Source organism: Aricia agestis, chromosome 2, assembly GCF_905147365.1.
Source record: "Aricia agestis chromosome 2, ilAriAges1.1, whole genome shotgun sequence".
In the NCBI taxonomy this organism is placed as follows: domain Eukaryota; kingdom Metazoa; phylum Arthropoda; class Insecta; order Lepidoptera; family Lycaenidae; genus Aricia; species Aricia agestis.
Window position 1 is genome coordinate 11,274,340 of NC_056407.1, and position 25,276 is coordinate 11,299,615.

General features: G+C 37.1%; 2 protein-coding genes across 6 annotated transcripts in view; both read left to right on the forward strand.

Moving 5' to 3' along the window:
- The window catches only part of LOC121739953 (actin cytoskeleton-regulatory complex protein pan1), an 84,377-nt gene extending 63,617 nt beyond the window's left edge, over positions 1–20,760 (forward strand). Inside the window, exons 2-5 of the mRNA XM_042132590.1 lie at positions 18,259–18,387; positions 18,687–19,370; positions 20,026–20,124; positions 20,296–20,760. Of these exons, the coding sequence (XP_041988524.1) occupies positions 18,259–18,387; positions 18,687–19,370; positions 20,026–20,124; positions 20,296–20,760 (1,377 nt within the window). The remainder of the gene's footprint in view (positions 1–18,258; positions 18,388–18,686; positions 19,371–20,025; positions 20,125–20,295) is intronic.
- LOC121739955 lies at positions 20,746–25,008 on the forward strand. 5 transcript variants are annotated; one of them, XM_042132594.1, is made up of 3 exons: positions 20,778–20,863; positions 21,209–21,272; positions 23,373–25,008. In XM_042132594.1, the coding sequence occupies exons 1-3, from the start codon at positions 20,838–20,840 to the stop codon at positions 23,697–23,699; spliced, it is 417 nt and encodes a 138-aa protein (XP_041988528.1). In that variant the 5' UTR covers positions 20,778–20,837; the 3' UTR covers positions 23,700–25,008. The 5 variants fall into 5 exon arrangements, with proteins under 5 accessions (XP_041988531.1, XP_041988528.1, XP_041988530.1 ...); XM_042132596.1 differs by having other exon boundaries at positions 21,209–21,236; positions 23,373–25,007; XM_042132597.1 differs by lacking the exon at positions 21,209–21,272 and having other exon boundaries at positions 20,746–20,863; positions 23,373–25,006.
- The last annotated feature ends 268 nt before the right edge of the window (positions 25,009–25,276 follow it).

Sequence of the window (25,276 nt, forward strand, 5' to 3'; positions counted from 1 at the left end):
CAAACCACTAAACGCCACGTCCTACGCTAACGGAACATAATTAGACACGCGCAAACGCATATTTTTAAAAGCTTTTATTTAACTTGCTCTGTATGTATGTAAGTATGTATGTTCGGGTGAAATTTTGGAACTCAATTTTGAAGTAGATATATTTAACCGATCGAGCTGAAATTTTGCAGGCACGTTTAGTTTGGATGACAATACATGATATTGTATGTGACATCACTCTAAATCCAATATGGCCGACCATCCAAGATTGCGAAATAGTTATTTTCTATGCAGTTCTACAATATGGATATTAAATGAAAGTGGGTATCATATGGTATATCATGGGTATCAAACAAAAAGGCTCATTGAGAGTAAATTGAAAAGTCATGTCGTGTCCTGCCGTGCCGTGTCGTGTCGCATCGTGTCGTATCGTAACATGACGTGACTTGACGTGTTGTGTCGCGTTCTGCCGTGCCGTGTCGTGTCGTATCGTAACATGACGTGACGTGTCGTGTCGTGTCGTTAGAAAATGCCTGGTTGAATCCGGTCTTTTTTGTTAAGTGATATTTAATTTTTTAGTCGTAAAATTAAGTACGATTTCTTAAAGACTTAAATTAAGTCAATCAAATTTAACAAATTCTTGAAACAAAACAAAGTACAATCAAGCAGACTTAAGAAATCTAGTCAGAGATTTAACTAAAAAACAAAAAATAAATTTTAAGCAAAAAAACTTTTTGAAAAAAAGCTTTTATTCAAATGCTTACTTTAAAAAGAAGAAAATAAATTTCCCCTTAAAAATTCTAACTATTAAGTTGTAACCTCAATATATTATACAATTTGCATTATAATAAAAGTTTGTCGTGAGACTTAACAATCTGTCAATATTTAATTACTTTAATAAAATAAAAAATATAATATCAGTTTACTCAGTTAAATTGGCACTTACTATAGTTTATTATTAACAAATAAAGCGACAAGCTTTTATTATAATGCAAATTGTATAATATATTGAGGTTACAACTTAATAGTTAGAATTTTTAAGGGGAAATTTATTTTCTTCTTTTTAAAGTAAGCATTTAAATAAAAGCTTTTTTTCAAAAAGTTTTTTGCTTAAAATTTATTCAAATGTACATTCTGCTATGCATATCGGTTTTGTTTCACGGTTAACGATTCGAAAATAAGCGATGTTTGCCGGTGTTATTATCTATCTACTATAATCTCTCGTTTAGAATCAATTTTTTTTATTGCCTTAAGGCGAGGATAAACCCCAATTTGTTATTCCGTGACTCCCGGTTTACCAAGTTCCAATATAATAACGAAGTGTTAAAAATATGAGATATAAAGCACAATATTTAAAATACCTTAAACCATAAACATTTTAATAAAACTTTGGCTGTAATTAATTTACAAACTCACCTCCGAAAAAACTCTTATTTCATAGAAATATAAGTGTTAGGTAACTAGGATAATTATACATTTTATTTGAATAAATTGTTAGTAAATCTATATTAAAATCTCTTTAACCGAACAATTTTGTTTCTTAATATTTATTTCCAAAGATATTAAAAAAAAAAACATGAAAAATAGAGAAGATCCGCCCGAGTAGTTACAGTTTTATGCTAAGCTAAAATGAATCTTATTGCGATGCGTATACGCTTGGTCTTTGGTTGTCTGCAAGGTTATCGTTTTTGATTGAGATTAATCCCCGCCTTAAACAATTACACAAAGCTCTTCACCGTTAATGAAAACTGTTCGCGGCGTACCCGTAAAACTAGTTACGTATATACGTGATCAAATTCTATCTAAGATCTATTGCTAGAATGGAGTATGGACCATTCATAATGATTCCAAAAATGTCTAGTCTTTATTATAGTACCATAATAAATAATAATATTAAGTAATACCATAATATATTTATGGCTTTAAGGATAAATATTCATACTTAGCAGTGAGGACCTACGAGGACACATTTAGGTAAAGCAGAACTCCCAAGGTGTTTTCCTTGTTATAACCTATAATATGTAGCTCTACCATCTTTAAAGTTTCCAGCCAGTGCAGCTTGCGGAGCATTCTATGTTAAGGGTTTAAGGACCTTCAGTAAATATGCAACGCTACGATTTTCCTGCTTAGTCATCATTCCCTATGAACAAAATATTAAACAGTCTTAGTTGTCTTTATTTTTTGCAGACAAACTAAAAAGACAATTTTTCTGCATAGTGTTCACTCATTATGATTGATAATAATTATACATTTATGAATCACATTACTCATATAATCGATTAGACAAATAATATTTTCTACTGCAATAGCGAGGATTGACCAATATGAATTATGAACGTTGACAAGCGTAATGTTTGTGTTATGCACGTGAAGGAACTAGATGACACTTACGTGGTTTTACATAACCAGCGCCGCCGGTGAAGTAATATGGTTTATTAACACAAAAAAAACTTGATTTAATGTAAAGCAGCAATTACGACGAACGCTGGTCCAGTTTCTTGCCCGACAAATCTTATTAATTTAATAAGAGAACGATGTCACGGTTCTATTTATAGCCCGCAGTTGCAACGAGAAAATGCCTGTAAAACTAGTTATATTAAAAAACATCTCTTAATGTTCAGTTCCTTTCGAACCAATTACAGAAAAAGTATTACATAAGCTAAGTAATATATTTTTATTGAATGTTTAAAAGGGTGGAATTATTGTTGGTTGGTTATGGACTATGGTTGATTAATGATTACACTATGAGTTTACATAAAATAACTTTCTTTCAATAGCCACCGCTTTGTTTTGTTTTCTTTCATTGCCGAGAGGTCCGGCTCTTTCTTTGTTTTTATGTTAGAAACTTGACCATGAGTCTTTTATTATATTACTTTTAATTAGCGTAATATTTTATGTAATTACTTCTTCATTTCGAGATGACGTTAAAATTATGATTAATTTTGGATAACCTTAAAACTTCAAGAGAAATGGCTTCTTTACGCTTTTTAGTTTTGTTAATTGTTAATTTATACATTTCTTAATGATCAACGGTGGTAGAGCACACGTCGGCCGCCGCGCTCGAGAGGTGTACGTTTACAACCTATTAGAGTAACGTTAATTGGTTTTATTTTGGGTTCTCCTCCACAACAAGGTTTAAGATTCTTTGCATAAGATAAATTTGTTTCTATTCGTATCATGTTGATGTACAAAATGAATATGTAGTTAATTATGTGATATATACTAAATAATTCCTAATATTTATAGTTTTGTGTGTAATTTCAAAGCCCCTTCTTCTCTATTACCTTCCCAATAACACAAATGTATATTTAAAGACAATGGAAAATGACGTAAAATGACCACAAATTGAGTGTCACATTTCGTAAATGACGAGACGATCCGGAAAGTGAAAGCACGGAACGGTTTGCTGCGTCATTTCTCTATTTTTCGTTTGTCAAGTGTTTGCTAACAACTAATTTTGCATTCGTCACGCTTGTTAAGTCCGCTGCCTTGTCAAATCACAGCTGATAGTTTTAACAAAACTCTATCCCAAAGTAACTGTAGCCAGTTCTGTAATAGAAAAGTAGGACACAAATTTTCGTTTACTTTAAGAAAAATACATGCTTATTTTTATTTCTACCACTACCTTATGGAGGGTAGACCCTCCATACACTACCTCTTATAAAATTCTATTAGGATTTGGGCCAGTCATCTAAATTGATTAATTGCTTTTAATTCTTTACGTTATTTTGGCATTCAAACGACTCCTTGGTATCTTCATGATGTATCAAAATTAACCGTTCTGTGTGAGCGACATTAAAGACACCTAGTTAGTAGTTACCTACCAACGTTACGTAGACAAAAAATATATCGAGTGTTATTATCTCTCCACACGCAACTAACATTTGCTTATATCTCCAAGTGTTACAAGTTACAACATACAAACCTGTTCACTCAAATTTGGACAGGTGGTCGCGGAGATCTCCACCCAAGAGGGGCTAGAATGGCTTCCATGTATTTTTAGACTTAACAAACGTGACGTGACTAGCGACTTAAATATAGGCCGCGGTTTAATAGTCTAGATTGTGTTAACTAAATTTTTTGCCGCCATACCTATTCGGGAAGTTTTTGCATGAAATATAATAGACGTATTTTTTATCTCGCACCTTACATTATCTGAGTCATAATTCGTGATGATAGAAGGCCACAGTGATCGAGGGAGGGATTGTTGATTGGAATTTACACTAGTAATAATAGCTCCCACACCGGTTTCGGTGACGGTGGCCGGTTTCATTGAAACCAGACCAGGTACGCAGGAGTAATTTTATAGTGCCCAAGTGTGTGCGCAGTACACAAGAGCACTCTCTATTCCTTTACTCTCATAACCCAGTGGGACGGAAGACCGACACGACTGGCGAGAGATCAGGCGCAGGACCGACTTTTTACATGCCCATCCGACGCATGGATCATCTTACTTGTCAGACAATCAGGTGATCAGCCTGCATTGTCCTAACCAAACTTGGAAATAACATGTTTCCAACGCGGGATTCGAACCCACGACCTCCGGAGTCGAGAGCGACGCTCTAACCACTAGACCACGGAGGCGTTAATTTACACTAGCCACATAATGTAACTAAGTATTTATTTATACTGACGTTGATGAATTTTTAGCACCTTTGCATATTTTGTTGGCCTACAAATTCTTTGATTGACAAGAATTAATTCAGGAACCTTGCTACTTAGCAGTACTTAGAGTCCACGTAGTCTGTATACTACAATCTTTAACTATGAACGTAGATTATATTTGGCCAATAAAATCGTCGATTACAGAATTAATAGACTTGTTTACTTAACCAGAACGAGTTGGCGTGCAGAGTATTGACAAATTTTCAAAGGTATGCGGTCGTCCTTACGATACTGCGGTCTACGCCCTTGTAAATTATTGTGTATTGAATTTTAATGTCTACCAAGTGCATACTAGCTTAATATGTTGACTTTACTCAATTGGCCTCATTTCAATGACCTACAGGGGCAATTTTTTTTCAATTTATTTAATGAGGTTGGCGAATCGTGTCCTTTAAGTCGTCAAAAGAATTGTATCATTTAGCATGTATGAATGTAGCGAGGCAGTAAATGTATGGGGATTTGCCAACCTCCTTTGCAGCAGATGAGTCATGGGGACAAACTAAATTAAATTGGGTATGACAAAGGCTAACTTGGGTTATATTACTTACACCGGCTGTCGCTAAGAAGCATGATGTTTCCGCAAAATATTGTAATTTTCTTCCAAGTGCCTATCTACTCGTTCCATAAACATAAAGTAATCTTGATGACTCATTATGTCGTACATTGACTTCTACGTACGTGAATACCAAACACTTGATTAGACGTTCGTAGAAGTTTATTCAGTAACTTATGTAGAGGTGCAGTAGGTAGCTATACGTGCATGAATTTATGTTATTTTATGGGTTTTGTCAAGGTTTTTTTTTTTTTTATGAAATAAGGGGACAAACGAGCAAACGGGTCACCTGATGGAAAGCAACTTCCGTCGCCCATGGACACTCGCAGCATCAGAAGAGCTGCAGGTGCGTTGCCGGCCTTCTAAGGGGTAATAGGGGAGGGTAGGGGAGGGTACGGAAGGAAATAGGGGAGGATAGGGAAAGGAAAAGGGTAGGGGATTGGGCCTCCGGTAAACTCACTTACTCGGCGAAACACAGCGGAAGCGATGTTTCACGCCGGTTTTCTGTGAGGACGTGGTATCTCTCCGGTCGAGCCGGCTCATTCGTGTCGAAGCATGGCTCTCCCACGTCAAAAACGGTTTACAAACTAGTTTTCCTAACAAAATCAAGACCTTCAATTATCTAATAATAATAATTAATAAATAATAGTTTAAACTATGATTGTGAGGAAGTGTGTCTCCTATCTTTGAAAAAATTAAACGAAAAAACGACTTCTTAAATGGCATACTTAAGGTTTCAGTTAATTGTTTTATGTTAGCTGTTTGATAAAACGTGTGTGAAGTGAGCCGGCCATAAGTCTATTAGCGTAACGATTGTATATTTATATCGCTCTCTTAACATACACGACGTAATAATGAATAACGGTGAAGTTTGATTGGCAGGTGATGCCTCCTAACTGGCGAAGGCCGATTGGACCCAGCGCACATCATATAAAAACATTACACCATCGAAATACCATGCTATGGAAGAGTAGCGTCAAAAAAATGTTCCAAAATGCGCACTACGGCGTATTTTTAGTTGGTTTCCATATTCGGGTCGGTGCTACAATATTCGTGCCATAGGTAGGTACGACAGTAACTGGAGCCCTATTTTTTAAACGGTCCAATGCAATGTATGAAAATTGACGTTTTATACTGTACTAGTATCTAGTTACTAAATAACACCCGCAACTCCGCTGCGTCAAAAGTATCCTATTGTCCTTTCCCGGGACTGAAAGTATCTCCAAACCAAATTTCAGCAAAATCGGTTCAGCGGCTCGAGCGCGAAGAGACAGACACACTATCGCATTTATATCGCAGTTAAGTAAAGTAATTACAATGTATTGTATTTCGATGATATGCCTTTGAGTTCTCTTATTCATCAGTTCATCACACATAGTAATTTGGAGAATGATTGAGTGTGCGTCTTATAACTGTGCACGATGAGAGCTAGTTTTAAAACGAAACCGCCTATCATATTCTATTAATATTGAAATGATATTAACTAATATAATTGATATTATGACTTATTACAACACCGAGTCAGCTATTTATAGTCGTCAGAGTTATATCAGGTCATTGGATTGCTTTGATCTGAATATGACATATGGGAAGTGTAAAATTGTAGGTAACAAGTTCCTAGTATAATGTAGGTATATTTTATTCTGAGAATTACGATTGATAAAAATGCTAGATTAAGGGCCTGTTTGACCACTTCCTGATAAGTGCCGAATAGGCTATCCACCACTTAACTTGACAGCTCAATTAGTATGGAGAATCTGTCAAAAAAGTTATGAATAGCCTATTCGGCACTTTATCAGAAAGTGGTGAAACAGGCCCTAAAGGTGTCTAGATTTTTTTTGTCTGTTTCATTTATAAGTTATTAGTTGGAACTTGGAGTATGAACAAAGTTCGATTTTAGGGTTCCGTACACAAAGGGTAACATAACGGGACCCTATATTACTAAGACTTCGATGTCTGTTCTGTCTGAGTACCGCTATAGCTAGACTTCTGAAGTTTTCATTATTATTACATATCTGTTGCCGTTATAACAAATACAAAAACAAAATAAATTATATATTTAATTTATTTTGTTTTTTTTTTTGCTCTATTGTGGTACGGAAGTCGGAACCCTTCGTGCGCGAGTCCAACTCGCACTTGGCCGATTTTCTGAACTCCTATAACTAGTAGGCTTCTAGTTTCTAACAACGCGACGCAATGACTCGGACAATATTTTGTGTAAATTACATGTTATCACTTATATCACAAAACCATACCATAACTTACTGATAGATAGAGAACAATTATTGATCCAATTTCGACCTAAATGATCTGTACTGTGGATACGTGTTTTAAAGAAGCTTTTATCATAATTTTGGAATTATTTACACAAAATTTATCTATTTCTAGCTCAAAATTTGCTGGATTGTAATTTGCATAAAAAGTATAAAAAATTGTGTCTAAAATGGAAAACGTTTAAATATAAATTACAGTCTAGATGATGTCAAGACTCAAGTTCGTGTTAACGTTCTAAAATCTAAATGAGTCATTAAAAGAGCTTTCAACGACTGTTTTTAAAGAAGGTCATAACGGCCTTACTTTTGAATATAATTAATACGAAACGTAGGCGAATAAAGCACATCTAACAATAAATAAGCCGTAGGCGGGGGCTTAAGTGAATCAGCCATCGAAAGCTGCAAATAATGATGAAGATCTCTCTAATGTCTTTCTTGTAAAAAAAAACAATTGACAACACGGTGTGCTACTGCCATATAGTTCGACAAGGCTTTATATGAACTAGAGATCGCCCAATGGTCGAAATTCGACCTTAGTTTCAACGATATATTATTTCAATAAAATATTGACTTTATCATATTTTTTTCAACTCTTGTCTCTGGGACTTAGCCTGATCTCAGACTGGCCGTGTAAGCATTGTCTAATAGTATCTAAGATTCAATAAAAAAACTATAATTCATTTTCAATTTGTCACGTTGTTGTCAACGGACTTCAACCATAAATAAAAGAGTATAATTCGTATGTATAGACTTGTCACTCAAAAATCTGTCATTTTTCCTAGTGTGTGTGTTGTAGTGTGTGTAATGTTTTATTTGTTAAAAAAATGTATGATCAAAGCATAATTTCAAAATAATATTAGCTCGATGCACTCCTTCACCATGTAAACTATAACTGTGCAAAATTTCATTCACCTACGTAGTACGTTTCCCCATTTTTCGTCAAAAGGGATACAAAGTTTTTGGCTCACGTATTAATATATAGATGTGTGTGACATTGACGGGAGCGCTGCTGGTAAAGGAGAACTGTCAAACACATGTCAAAAATGACGTTTTTGTATGATAGAAGGGTTTAGTTCCTTTTCTCGCCACGTTCATATAAAGCCTTATTGAACTGTAATATTATAGTTATTATTAGATGGAGTAATAGACAACGTGACGTGATAGGTAGGATAGGATTTCTGACTATAAAATTAAATTGTTTGTATCTTTCCTACTGTGTTAAAATATTTTCTGATAAGATATATAAGATAAAAACACCGATGTGCGTATTACTTAGTAAAGTTAGATGCTCTATACTTCTATCCCAAATTTATCTCATTGCTTCAACGACAGGTAGTGCGATTTTCACAATACTATCTCGAGTATCGACGTGTAACAGTAAAACTTGCGTTCGTCTATCCTATATTCTGCCGCCTCGACCTCAATAATCACATTTCCTTTTCTCGACGTGTTAAGGTGAACATGATCGGATAATCTCGAGTGTCACATCTCGATACCCCGGTATACATATCAGATAATACAAGCTATATTTACAATCTGTACAACGCAATAAATGTAGTTACTTCTGCTGCCGCACTCAGAGATGAATATTCAATTCCTATTTGTAATTAAATAAAGAGTTTGACAGATATGGGGCTTACGTGATACGTCAAAATCTTCATTTGATTACATAGACCTGGATCCCAGAAGGATAAGACATAACTTACTCTCTGATGGATGAAACCATAGGTTATTAGTAGTGCCTCGTGTACTTAGAATACCTGCGAATTTGTATAGCTCTATGTGTGACACCTGGTCAGGTACCAGGAACCAAAGTGGACTAAAAATGAGTCTTACTTTAATTACTTATTTTCAAATGGATAATATTTATATATAATTTGTAGATTATTGTTCTGAACTAGTATCATGTAGTGTAAGACACTTTTCAATGACCAAAACTATTGCCAGACGTTTTAAAAATAACTTTATTGCTATTTTTTTTCAAAGGCATTATTTTTATTTTATAAATTAACTAGCTGTTGCCCGCGACTTCGTCCGCGTTAGCATAGTAGATCGCATCCCAAGTATTATTTATTGTACAAAAATATTCAATATACAGAATTGACTTTCCTACGATTTTATTATAGTATAGATGTTCCGCGCGGCTTCGCTTGCGTAATTTAGGAATTTCACGCAACCGTACATTTTGCAGCAAAAAATAGCCTATGTCCCTTCACGTGGTCTATTCTTCATGTTTGCCAAATAACAAAAATTGCTCCAGTAATTCATAAGATAATAAGCATTAAGCAATTCCATATTTTTTTTCCACATTTTCATCTATTTCTTCGATCTTATTAGTCTTAGCGTGATAAAATATAGCCTATAGCCTTTCTCGATAAGTGGGCTATCTAACACTGAAAGATTTTTTTAAATTCGGACCAGTAGTTCCTGAGATAAGCCCTTTCATATAATTTCCCCCGTTTTTTCCACATTTTTCTCTATTTCTTAGTTCCTATTAGTCTGAGCGTGATAAAGTATAGCTATATAGCTTATAGCCTACCTCGATGAATGGGCTATCTAACATTTAAAGAATTTTTCAAATCGGATAAGTAGTTCCTGAGATTAGCGCGTTCAAATAAGCCCTCTCATATAATTTCCCCCGTTTTTTCCATATTTTCCTCTATTTCTTCGCTCTTATTAGTCTTAGCGTGATAAAATATAGCCTACAACCTACCTGGATGAATGGGCTATCTAACATTGAACGAATTTTTCAAATCGGATAAGTAGTTCCTGAGATTAGCGCCTTCAAAAAGGATCAGGAGAGAAGAGAACCTTCTGACTCTTATGAAGACTTTAATCACTAACACTAGGTCTAACACAAAGCACTAGGTCCAAAACACTAAGCACTACCACTGTCCTAGGTCGTAGCCAAGTCGTAGGTATCACTATTGATCACTTGTTTTCACTCCGAAGTCGCCTTGAAGATCGCTCAAACTGAACTGATTGACTGGCCCGCGTGACTGCGGCTATTTATATGGGCCGAGGCGAGTACCAGAATATTCCAGAGAATTCGTTTCTAGAACGTGTTTGACTCGCGTAAACATGGGTTGAACGTTTCTAGAAAATACGAACATGTAATCGATTTATGTTGTCTGTGTTCCCCCGATAAGTTTCACTGGTTTGACTCTAGATGGCACTATGTGTCGGATGTTCGTGACAATATTATATTAATGTTCACGGTTGCGAAACCGCGCGGGTCAGTATTAGGGGCGATTTCACCAAAGAAATGGAACGCGTTCAAAGCACTCTGAACCGGTTCAAAACGTATAAACGCGATTATAACATCGAAATGCATTTCACCAGTATAAACTGAACGCGTTCACAGCAAATCCGAGTTTTATCTTCTGAACGCCCAAAGTCCGAAGTTTAACGTCATAGAACCCGTTCAAGCCCTGTCATGGCGGAACGAAAAACATAGACAAAATAAATGTCAAAATGACAGTTTTGACACATGCGTTTGTTAGTTTATGTATTGTTTCTTGCTATTTTGTAGTTAAATTAACGTGAAAAGGCTTTAAAATGATGAAAACATATAAAATAATCGCGTGGCGTCACGTAAACTTAGATTAATAATCGCGATCAAAAGAAATATGTGAAATCGCCGCATGAACGCGTTCAATGGGAACTATGTTTTATAAAACTTAAGTTTTATGTGCGTTTGGTGAAATCCCACCTTAAAATGAGTTACTCAGAACCGAGATTTAAAAAGGTCGCTAAAGTCATACAAGGCAAAGACTGGATAACTGTATGAATTTTTCAACTAAAGTCACATAGCGTAGCCGCTATTGTTACGTTTAATCCGAGTGGCACAAATTTCGCGTAAATAACTAATGTTACGTACAACAAACTGGATGTAGTATGATATTATTTTTTCCCCAACAGTCGCAAAAAACAGAGCGTTACTCTACCTACTAGTACAACATGAAATAAACATAAGTAATACTTAACTGTGACTTAACCAGTAAGTACTTGCCCACCTAATAGGCATTAGGCAGCCCATAATATGAAATATCAGACACAACAATAAAAATATAATACTTTTTACCTACCCATTCTTTTGCTTTTTTTTTTATGGGAGCACAGCAATTTACATGCGGTTACGTGGTGCTACGTAGAATTGAATCCGGTAGTTTCATTTAAGTGTGTAATATGCATTTGATGTCGTATCGCGTTAGAAAATTGTAATAACAGTGGGCGGCGCGTACATTTGTAAAGAAAGTGAAATGAGAAATCGACTTTTGTTTTTGTTTATATTGAGAGGCTATCGGTTTCCAGTTTTTTGTTTATACGATATCGTTCTTTTGTTGTGGCCGACGTCTCTGAGCCTTGAGTCGTACGTGCCTTTCGCGCTGGCGAACGATTCTTTGGTCAATTTCGCGTGCGCGTGCGCACAATTTTATTGTATCTGTGCTTTTGTAACACCTACTTATCGGCTGTGTTCGTACTTCGTTGTTTGCGAAGGTCACTTCCATATTTCAGTTTTTTAACCATCATAATTCATAATATCATTGTATAGAGTTTGTTGTTCAGATTCGGGTTTTACAATAATCTCATGTTTATGAAGTCTAATGGCTTAGTTGTATTATCTTATAGGTACATCGGTAGGTACATGATATCAGTAGTAGAAAATTATTGCAAAAGATGATTGACGGATACTTGGGAGCGTCGATAGAACAAACAATGAATCACACAGGCTGCCTACATGCTTCAAAACATCAAAATGTAAGGCCAGCCGTTATCGAGACAAAAAGATTGTTCAATTTTATCAGCACTTACGCGGCACCGATATTTGTGGCTCCCTTATCATCGTTGTTATCGAAGTGCCTACGTTTAGAACTGTAAATATTTTTTTCGAAGAACAATAGTCTTCCATCATCCTCTTATTGTATTGAAATTATTAAGACTGTGCTTTGGTTATGTGCAAGAATATACCGTGTGAGGTAAGCAGCACTCTGCATATTACACTAGTTTGCAATCGTCTCGAATCTAGTCAGTAGTTTAATCATGTTTTTGTTTAAGTTACCTAGTGGCGAAAATCATAGAAAACATGATACATATTGTCATGCCCTAGAAGATAAAATAAACGTCTATTTTCCTGGCAAGTGGGAATTAAAAACCTGCTCTGCGCAAAATGAAGTGTTGGTTCAAGTTTAAACTATCGAAAAGTCTAATAAAGAATGGGTTTTATAACTGATCTACAAGATCCTAATATTTTTATAATTGCGTGATTAACGCTTGCTTCAACTCTGTTGCAATATTTAACTACAGCGACTGTTTGTACTTGATACTCTTATACGAGTAAGCCTTGATGTTAAACTTCTCAGCTTGCGACCGCAGCGTAATTGATATTATGCTGGGTATTTTTAAAATATTGATATAAGTATAGTTATTAAAGTAATTCTACATTATAATATAATATCTAATAATGTCTATGGACGCTTCACACCACGTCAGTCTGGCCCCGTGCTAAGTACCTAAAGGACTTGTGTTACAGGTACCAGACAACGGAAATATATTAAATTTAATACTTTTATACTATACATATATTTAAGATTTTTATTATATCATACACATATTTAATACACATCCAGACCCGGGAACATTGAAAACTTTTTGTTCCGTCGGCGGGATTCGAACCCGCGACCTCCGGCTTGAGCTACCAACGCGCTCACCACTGAGCCACAGAGGTCGTCATTATATTGCATCCGAGGACTCATAACAAAAAATCTAGCCTGCCAGAATACCGACATACACTAACTTGAATGGTTCGATTGTTCTTCATTAATTAATGAGTATTTATTCAGAATTTTTAACAGATTTAAGATTTACACTAGATCGAATGAATCATGACCAAAATATAGCTATCGCTATAATAAAAGTTAATTAAAGACTAATTGTTAATGCGTTACATGATTAATAACTAAAATGTGACCTTCTAAAACTAGTGAAACTTAATTTGGTACTTGTACAGAGAAAATTACAAAAATAAGTTTTTTGATTATAACCTCGCTTTTTATGCTTTGAATGTCGGAGATAATAAGTCTAAAGTATATTTAAACTACCGGAAACACAACTAATGGGTTGTTTTACGCAAGGATATGGTAATTGATTCCACTGCAACAGTCGTGATGTGACAATATTGTGACAATATTGCGGCAATATTTACTGAGAATTGAGAGTGCGAAGTTATAACTATTTACTCGGGTAGGTACTAGGTAGGCTGAGTATACAGGATGTTACAAAAATAAGTGATAATACTTTAGGGTGTGTACGTGTTCCTTGTAGAGAGTTCACTGTGAAAGTAGCAGCACTGAAAGACCAATTTTTTTTTTCACTTTTGTATGGGGAAACTCGTGACGCTCGGGCCCTTGCCCATACAAAAGTAAAAAAAAATCGTCTTTCAGCGCTATTACTTTTACAGTGAACTCTACAAGGAACACGTACACACCCTAAAGTATTATCACTTATTTTTGTTACACACTGTATAATATAAGAAGTTAAGAGGAGTCCACACAGCCATTTTTCCATACAAACGCTGTCCCCTGTTTCCTCCCTGGATAATGCCGGTAGAGTTATGATTTTTTCCTGAATATCTATGGCCACTATTAGCATGTCCCTATGTTTTCTTTTTTTTCATAATTTTATTATTATAAAAGATAAGAACGTCCAAAAACCCAAAAAATTGCTAGATTTTCCTCTGTGTTCAAACACCCAGAAAACAAAACTGGCTAAAATATACAAAAAAATAAACGCTCTGCGGTGAGAGACTTGAGATTGGTGAGACAGCAATACATTTTCAAATACCTATTTTCAATTTCTCTCGCCCCTGGTGTATCCTCTTAAGTAACATAGCCTCATTCCGTGGGCCCGTAGTTTAAGAAGATAATAGCATAAGTCATAGCTATAGTTGTAAACCAGCGGCTTGTAAGCGGGTAGTAACCGATAGCAGCCGCTAGAAACGAATAAACAGCAGCTTGTTACCGGGTAAACAGCCGCTTGTTACCTGACTTGAGCATCGAAGAATAAAACTATTTTCAATGCTTTTTATTGTTAAATTATTATTTAAAATACACTATTTATTTAAATATATTATTTAATTAATATTGATAATAATTAAAATACTTTTTATGTAAAATTAATTAAAATAATTAAAAAATTAAAAATAAAAATTAATAAAAATAAATAAAATTTAAAAATTAAAAATAAAAAAGTAATTAAAATTTAAAAATAATTAAATACTTCATTAAAAAATAATTTAAAAATTAAAATAATTAAAATATTAATAATAATAAAAATAAATATGCTTACTTACTATTTATTTAAATATATATTATTTTAAATAGTACTATTAACACTTTAACACAGATTCAGAATATGTCACCGTTTATGTCTATCCTACTGTATGTAAATCAGAAGAAAAACCATGAAATTATTTTCATGAAATTATTTTCATGTTTTTTCTTCTGATTTACATACGAACGCATGTAATCTATATCAATGAAATGTAACAAGCCGTTACCAGCCGCTATTTATCGCTAGTAATGATAATAAGCCAAAAAAGCTGTTATTCGCCGCTTGGCTAGTAATGTTAGCAACCGGCTTCACATCTATAGTCATAGCTCATACTTAATAAAATTTAACTTTTTACTCCCTACAATGCAATACTATAACTTTAAATAACACATCCGGTAGAAAAAGTATAATTTAGAGGTTAAGTAGGTAAGTCATTTTTGTTGAATTGAATAAAATGAATGACGTCCGGTTAAATAGGATATTGTCAGCGGTTATGAACCCTTAATGGTAGTTGTGACTTGTGTAGGTTAAGAATTCTTTGATCTTAAATATTTAAATGCATACTTGTCTACCTGTTTATTTATTAGAACGACACATCTACACTCTAGAATATTTAAATTTCATCACTATACATTTATTGAAAAAGCAATTGAATAGACAATAAAAAACTTACAGAGGTTGTGATTTAAAATTTTTGGATGCTCAATGCTGACTGGTCAAAGTGAAAACCTTTTCATTGGGTCTCAGATATAAATGTTTAAAAATTTAACATGAAGCACGTCTATAGGTGACCTTTTTTCATAAAGAAGCCAAAAATATATTATTTGGAAACACAAACGCCCAAATTGATTTAACCTTCTTAGTTAATGTGGTGGAAAAATGTTAGATACAAATACGATTAATGTAAGACGGATGCCTGTTTGAGTTTGGACTTAAAATTTTGTTAAGATTATGCCTACGAATAATAAAAACTTTTATCATTCGTAAGGTCAGTAATCTAAAGAATTATATTATGGGAAAATATGCCCTATGTTTCAAAAACAATGAACTATTGTAATTCCTGAACCTCAATAAAATAATCTGCTCGCGCCACAATTTTATACGTGGGAGAGCCATGCTTCGGCACGAATGGGCCGGCTCGACCGGAGAAATACCACGTTCTCACAGAAAACCAACTCGGCGTGAAACACGCCGAGTTAGTTTACCGGAGGCCCACTCCCCTACCCTATTGCCCCCCCCCCCCCCCCCTTCCTATCCCTACCCTCCCCTATTATCCTATTCCCTCTTAAAAAGCCGGCAACGCACCTGCAGCTCTTCTGATGCTGCGAGTGTCCATGGGCGACGGTAGTAGCTGCTTTCCATCAGGTGACCCGTTTGCTCGTTTGCCCCCTTATTTCATAAAAAAAAATCGGTTACAAACATTTCAAAACAGCATTTGAGGGACAATGGCGACGGAAATTGTAAGACTTCGGCTAAATCGATGGTAATAAGACGTTACACAATACAATGCCTAATGAGCTGAGGTTTTTTCTAAACAGTCTCACAATTTTTGGTGCTAAAATATTAATGTTGGCGGTAGCACTAAATAGTTACTGCGTAAACAGTACTACTTAATATATATATAAACTTTCAAGGCTTTTTTTTAATATTTCATTTGAAAAAAATTTTGATTGTAGAAAACTTGCCATCGTGTAAAGATCAAGAAAAAGTTTTTCTTGATTGTACCTACTTAATAAATGTAGTTTTCAAGTTATTAAAGTTTTCGCATAGATTTAAGGTTAAAGTTGTTACCACACACACAACTTATTTATCCCATTACAATGCTCATCACAATTCGCCGGCGGCTCTCAGTGTGTCTCAGTTCACGAACGTGTGTACGTGTGAGGAACCCTTAACATCCATTTAACATAGTTAGCGTAACTGATTGTTAATCAATGGTCACAATCTCTTCGTGTTTTATCGTCGGTCGTGTACGCCGCACTTTCATCATGACATGCGAGAGAATTGAAGTAATAGTAGTTTGTTGTACGTTGCGTAATTAAATTATATAAAATTATGTAGTCTAGGAGCAGGTGCAAAATAAAAACTAGATATATTATGTTACCCATAAAGTTAACCGATTCAGTGCGGATGACACGGGAGCTGTGTCATTTGAAAAACGATTGTATCTCCCTCAAATTACACTATATATATATATATATATATATATATATATATGTACGCATGCCTATGCGACTTAAAGGTGGAAGTTGTTTTCGCGGAATATTGCTAAAAATAATAACAAACTAAATTTAAACTTTTTAGTTCATCGATTTTTGTTGACGGAAGGCTACATTGTTTTGAGTTGATTTCGATTAGTTTTACTAAGTGTAAACCTGAAAATGGCAGGTAAGCGATTTTTTTATTCAGATGTTGCAAACCTTTTGTAGGTTTCAAAGTTAGAAAAATGAGTACCTACCTATATTAAATAGATCTGGGTTTCCAAAGTAAACGTTCGTAGATAAATTTAACGAAGTTCGTTGTTAAGTTTTTTTAACCGACTTCTCAAAAAGAGGAAGTGTGTTCAACGATTACTCCGCCGTTTGTTAACCGATTTTCAAAATTTTTCTTTTGTTGTATGGGGTATTTGTTCCGATTGATCCGGTTCCGAGTTGGTACCATGTTCACAAAAGTGGTGATGTGATGATGGGAACCATGAGGAATCCAGGGGACTTCTTGAAAATCAAATGGGAACAAATGGTTATTTTGGTTTTATGGGATGTGTTTTGATCATATTATGCTACCAAAAAGCATAAGCATATATAAACTAAATTTAAACTTTTTAGTTCAGTTAAGAAAATTACTATTGTTTTTACCTTGGAAGTCTGTAGGAAGTTTGTTCAAAACCCCATAATGCAATGTGGTACATTCTGATACCATGGCCCTATTAAGGGTTAAATATACCTAGCGGAATAGAGAAACAAAGACTTGAGCAAGAGAGATGTCACTATCAGTAACACTGCGTGGTAAAAAGAGACGTGTGATACATGACAGTAGCACTCTTATTTTGACGTCCAGTCGGCACGTGCCGCACGGTGACAATTTAATCTTATAGAAATCATGTTCAATCATGCTTATGTAAGTGTATACGTACTCATATTTTTACACACAGATGAAACCAATTTTGGTTTCGTTTGAAAGCTCGAGATTGTTGCTCTATTCCGCTAGGTATATTAACTTTATGTTACCAAAATATTAATGTTTTGAAAATGCTCCTTAAATGACATAAATTAGCTAAGTAAGGTATACCTATTATGGCTCATTCTAACGATCTTTTCTATCCACTATCATCATCTGTCCTAAAAAATTGCTGCTGAGCTCAAATCTCTTCTTATTATGACAAAGGTGTAGCCCGCTCCGCCAACTTGCTCCACTTTTTTATTAATCAGTACAATTATTGTTTTCCAGACAGGCGGTGGGGACAGCGCGAGCGGCGGGTCCGGCGGCTCGGGCATGGAGTGCCTGCAGCTGCGCTCGCCGCCCGGACCCTTCCACTACCTTATCTCGGAGCAGGCTAAGTCACTCGTCGCGCTACAGGTAAATATAACATTCAATTATTACAAGTTGCTAGTAAAGCTTGCCCCACGTTGGGCGCCAAGCGTCTTAAATGTTAACATATTATGACTATAATATTATGTATTATTGGTATGAAGAAAGTTGATGTCTGGTGTAATATATTGTCAACTCATGCCATGACAAAAAAAACTTAATAATTAATTTATACTTAACATTCATTCTATACTGCAGAGCATGATGAAGAAAGTTTTGATTGAATTATTAGAAATGCTACTATAAAATTAATCTGTTGAACTTTATAGACCTGTTCAATGTTACAGGAACTTCAGAATGAGGTCGGCGCTTTGCTCGAGTTTCGCGACCTCGTTATCGAGACATTCCCGAACCTGCGGTCGAAGATGGCTCCGTCGACACCGGCGAGCGGCACCCGGCGCGACTGGGAGCCGGGCGTGCGCGTGCGCCGCAAGCTCGCCGGCGGGACGGGGGACGCCACTAGAGCCAAGCCGCAGCCCTCCGTGCAGGACTCGGGCTTTAGTACCGAGACCTCCTGCGGGAAGGACGCCCACTCCTCCGCCTCCGCCCCCCGCACGAGGCCGCTCGAGGACGAGCTGTGGGCGCTCCTTGACGTCATCCAGCGGAAGGGCATCAAACTGCGCGACGAGGCGGAGCTACTCCGGAGCGAGATCGACGAGCGGCACTCCAACACGGCCGAGGAGTCGTTCGCTCGGGCGCTTTCGGCGGGTTTCGGAGAATGCACGGACCTCGTGCGACTTCGCAACGAGAGGGATGCCCTACTCGCGCACGCGGCTCAGCTGGAGGCGGCGGCGGCGGTCAGCCCCCCGGCCGCCAGCACGCCGCTCGGCCGCCTCGACACCGCGCTCCACACGCCGGCCCGACCGCCCCGCGTACCAACCCCGGATTCCAAAAAGTTCGCTGCGATTCTCCTCGAGAGCAATCCAGTCGAACTACAACGGCAACTCCTCGTTTCCACCGTTCAGAATCAGGTTAGAGAAATAGTTACGATGCGAAACATAGGCATCTCGAAACAGCAATAGGCGACAAAGTTATTGTTTTCACGTCTGCCTTGCCTTATTTCTAATCTTCTCGTGTAGGTATGTAGTAAATCATATTTTGTTTCTTCCACGTAAACAACTTGGCAAAATTGTTTGAGTTGCAGATTACAATCACAAACAATTTTATATTTTTTTTTTGGAATTGCGCAATTGTTTTTGCACAACACTTGAAGCAAACCAAAATACACGACGCATCAGATTTTAAGTAGGTTGTTGCATTAGGAGCCGCGTGATGTAACTGCAGATTTCGGCAAAACCACGCGGAACGTTACGATGCGTAATGGACTGTGGAGGAGATTATTCAAGCATCACCGCCGCCTTAAAATGTGCTCAGCTCTTTTGTTAAACGGCTGCATGTTTTGAAACGAATTTCATAATACCGACGCTTCCTTTCTGATGATGCCCTTTGAATGTGTAATATGTTTCGCATATTTTATGACTGATTCATAAGGGAGGTCATTTGGATTAATGAATTGAATTTTTTTAATACATCCGTTCGTGCCAGCATGCATTCATACAACAATGACTAATTTATAAGCCGTTATGTTGACTTGATTTCTTAAAACACCGTCGTAAATATTTTCAGGTGATTTGTGAACAGCTCAGACGCGCTGCTGCCCAGAGATCTGCTCTGCTGGAAAAATTAGAACGAGCGCAAGATCAAAATGAAGACCTTAAATTCAGGGTAAGAAAATAAATCAACGACACTTTTGAATAAATAATTTTTGCCGAAAAACCTTAGCAACTGGGTATTATTCCTGTCCATGGTTTCTAGTGCTACTTATAGTCTTATGGTAATACTACAAACTATAATAAAATTAAAATAGCATTGAAAATATTTTGTATGTGATTTCAGCTCGAGGAGAAGAGTATAGAATTGGAAGGGGCGAAGGCGAGAGTGAGACAGCTGGAAAGCAGACAGCGAAGCGAGGGCGACGACCCGCACAGCAGCATGCGCGAGATGCAGCCGCTGCGCCTACCCGACGAGCCGCGCATCACCGAGACGCCGCGCCCGAGCATGGCGGGCAGTATGGACCGCAGCGTGGCGGACCGCAGCGTCGCGGACCGCAGCGTCGCGGACCGCAGCGTAGACACGCCGCGGCCCAAGCCCAGCCGCATCCCGCTGCACACGGCGCACAAGGGCACAGCCCCGCGGCCGCCGTCTCGGCCCGCGTCCGCCCACTCGTCCCGCTCCGGCTCGCGCGCGGCGACGCGGCCGGCGCGCTCCGCCGTGCCCGTGCGCCGCTCGCCCGCGCCCGCGCCGCCCGACAAGGTGCGCTCCCGGTCCATCTGGACGTGGTTCCTGCCCAAGGACTCGTAGCGGGACCGCCGCCGTGTGACAGTGCACCCGACCAGTGACTAATAACTGTTCCGTGCTCATTACCACCCCCCGTTTTAATGCCGCTCATGCCATTATGTCGATCGTAAGTTTTCGTTCGATTCAGTTTTAACGTTCGGTTCTCGTTTACGGGCATGCTATTCGCTACTAATCGCCATATCCCATGCTTCTTAACACTGATATTGTCATGGTAAAACCGCTTTAAATATTCCCGAAAATGTTTGCTACTACCTATTGATTACATTCATCTTTTCGTGAATATGTAGAACGGTTTTTATTTTTTCCGATAAGTTTTAGCAAACAATTATTACAGTATTTAATTGTAATTTGTAAATATTTTCTGTTATCACTTATCAGTGTTAAACTGTGTTCGAAGTGATTATATGAACACGTCTCTGGTCAGGGGGATAAGAAAAATATTTTTTTTCAGTTGGTTCCCTCGCGCTACAAGTTATACGGTATGGGTGCCAGTGAGAATATTGGTTTATGGTTTGGTAATATTTTTATAGTTTGCTTTTGAACATGCTGTGTTCGTTTAGTTTGCTATCACCCCGATACATGCTGTAGATTCATCCTAATTTTAGTTTAAAAACATAGCTTTATGCGTAGCATGTTAGCATAGATTAGTTTTTTGTTGCCAAAATTATAAAATAATTTAGGAAATATGATATTGATGAATATATCATTAAACGTTGGCAGTTTCAATATAATTTTTGTCATATCACTTGGTGGAAATTGCAACATTTACTTGCAAAGGTTATGCGACGCGGTTACCGCGCGCAATAGATATGTCGTAAGATTAATAACGGTTACTTAAATAGTACCTTTGGTATTGGTTTTAATTTGCTCCATAATTTATAAATTAATAATATTTACTGAGTAGTGTGATTCAACAATCTGCATTGCGTAATGCAATGTCATAAAATTAGTACTCCCGCTTGATTTACGTCTGTAAAGAATTTTATACACTATTTTCTGCAAAAGCACAATAATCATGCAGCACACACCATCACTTTTTTTACTTGTAGAATTGTTAATTTGCGATACTTAATTTTTATTTAGTATTTTATTGACATAGTGGCATAAAATAAACTAATTGGCTAGTCACAGTAAACGAAACAGATGCGCTGGGCTAATAAGCACTGTTATATTCACATGTAGGTCCTATTTGGCACAAAACGTACAATAAACCTAACTATCAAGCTTACGCTCACAATAATTAAAAGAAAACACGCTAACTGAACCACTGCAATCTGTGTTGTTTGATGACAGATTTAATAGGAGTTTTCAATGAATGGTAATGATATTTCTGAAAACTATGTTATATTATTTCTGTCTCACCTCATATACCTCTCCTTAACATTATTACTGTTAACCTAAAATAAGATTTTATACTTTGTGAGTGTAATGTTACTGACATCGTTTAACCGATTTCGCACATTAAAATATCATGACCCAAATCTTAATGCAGAACAGGGACGTTAATATTACCCATTTCGACAGTCTACTACTCTACTACATAATATTATGCCCGCGTTCCACTTGATGTTAAAAACGATCAAAACGCTCAAAATGCCTCCTATTTTAAGTTTTTTGATCGTTTTTAACGTCAAGTGGAACGCGAGGTATATGATTTTATATAAATAACCGGAAATGTTATTAATGTCTATATTCCACATAAATAGTGCTCTATTATTTTTCTATGTTATATTTAGGTTTCAATACTAAAAGTGTAACGTTTAAGATATTTTGTCAGAGTAAACAGAACGAACGAAGAAATCTAGATACGCTTCACGTTGTATGTCAGATCGGCCGGCGCGCGCCATACTAATGCGCCGCACCCAACTCGCGTATATTCGCCCGTTTGTTTGAACTTGAGGTACTCCTTAGTTCTATCTACTCTGCTTTTTTCCTCTTGTAATGTCCTTTTACATGTACTATTATACTTGTCTTTAGCTCTATGATAAATTATGAATAAAATCTTTTTACTATTTACTATAGTGTTTACACCTAAATTATGTGGTAAACTACTGTTCTGCATTAAGTTTTTATCGAGTTTAATGGATTCATCATCATTTCATGTTAAAGATACGCATATACTTTTATAACCAGTCAACTACCTCACGTGTCACGACTTACGGTCGCGCTAGTGTAAAAGTATCCTTGTTGATATTGTTTTAAAAATAATTTCTTATAATTATCTGCATTGAGATTCACTTTATTTTAAGTCTACTATAGTCTATAAGGCTACTTTTATACGGGCTCCCTTCTCGGTATTTCTACTTGCGATATGTAATATTTCTACTGATCCAACTTAACGTTTGATGTGTAACATCTTCCCTCGCGCTTAATAGAATCTGTGAAAGTGATTCTGAAGTACGCGAAGAAAGCGTGGTTCAGGAAAACAGGGCGTGCTACTATAACAACAAATAACATGGCGAGACGAAAGATGTTACACACGCCCCGCGTTCCACTTGACGTTAAAAACGATCAAAATGCCTCCTATTGTGAGCGTTTTGATCGTTTTTATAAGTCAACTGGAAGGCGTGGACGATGTCGTGCGAGACTCGTTTTAATTGTCGGGATGTCGACAGAACGGTGATGGGTGTACGCTGGCGGGCGAGCGCGCGGCGCTGGTGGCGGAGTACCTGGCGCGCACGGAGCGCCTCGCGCCGCTCTTCCCGAGGCTACCGCGCGCGCGCCCTCTGCCCCTCGCGTACCAGAGCCCTCCCAACCTGGCCCTCGAACTCACCAAATCGATACTCTACGAGAACATCGACTCCATAGATTTGAAAACCCTAAAATCTCTCAACTCCCAAAGCGAATCGCTGTGGAACGGCAAACCGCAGCAGTACTTCGAGAGCATGAAGTACGGATCGGGCGAGGACGAGAGGGAGTTCGAGGATGATTCGCTGGCTTGACGCGAGCACTGGCCCACTCGCCCGGAGTAGTCACGTGGCACCGGTCACACGCCGTTTCGCAAGTAAAATAGACTGTGTTAGACCTTTGAACGTTTTGAAGTTATATCGTGCAGATCTTAATCTCCGTTACACTCGTCTCCGAATAGTATATCTGTGATAATTTCACACTTTGGATTTGTTTACGACTCTTTATCTATTCTAATTGAGTGGAATCGTTTACGATGATTTGATGATTAAAATATTTATTAATTTAATGAATTTATAATGATGTAACTAGTTCGTATGTAATTACATGAATTATTCAAAAATAACCTTACTTTCTGGTTGTAATGTAATCTAGGCAAAATATTTCAGCGTCTATATTATGTAAGTTAAAAATAACTCTTAAATTACTGTAACCTTACAATGTTTTAAAAAATTGTGCGTAATGGTAGCTATTTAAATAAATTTTTGCATTCCTAAGCCCGGTGGGCAGGTGTGAGTGAGAATAAACCGACTGTAGCAAGGCTGTGAAATGAGACGAATGTCATCGGCGCCGTGGATTGCTGAGTTGTCATAGAATATACGATTACAGTGCGACGAAGATATCTTGATTATTGTTTCTGTTTTAATATTGTTTTAAATTACTACAACTGCAGAGCTTAAAATACTAATAGAAATTAGCGCTATAGTTTGAGTTAAAATGTATGGTCGAGCTCTAGTGAAGTGTAAACCAAAGACTGTTATGTATTTTTAATTCGTAACCTTGTAACATAATTTGGGCCCCCAGTTCCTTTATAACGAGCCACCATTCGTTTCGACAACATAACTACTAATTGTATGCAGTTAATATTTTAAACATTAAATTAGAATTTCGCTACCATTTAGTGATTACGTCTTAACTCTAACGTCATGCAAACAAGTCAGTGTATAGAGCCAAAGGCTAGCATTCACAACGCCGATCGACTGCGGGTGCGTTTAATTAAACGGGAATAGCTTTCTAGGAGTTAAATAAGGTCTCTTTTTCTACACATAGCAGCTGTCAAATTATATTATCAAAGCTAAGAATATTCCCGTTCGGTTAAATCGGCCCCTAAAGTATATCTGTTACTCTGTTGGTGGCCTGCGGGTGTGTGTTAGATATTTATATCTGTTAAAGTGCGTCCAATCGTCCAGCGTCGATTTTGAGTCGATCGCCTCCGATAGCTGATAGCCGGTTTCGGTTTACATGTGTGGTTGTAGACTAAGAAGCTATAGAGCTGCGTTGCCAGACTTCCCGATTGTTTCGGGACGTCCCGAATTTATCATCTAAAATCAAAATTAAGTGTCCCGCGCGGGACAGGCTCAGTTCCGCTTTTCGGGGATAACTCGAATATAATAAATAGTACGTGCAGCGTGCTGAGGGGTAGATTTTTTATGGCTACTTTTGCCTATTGTCACGTAAACGTAATTTTAAGTCAAATAAAAAATCGAAAACTTTTGATTTTATACATTTTTTTACTATGTCCCGCTTTTGACGGAAGAATCCCGCTATTTTTAATAAAATTTTCCAAAGTCCCGACTTGACACAAAAAAAAATCTGGCAACGCTGTATAGAG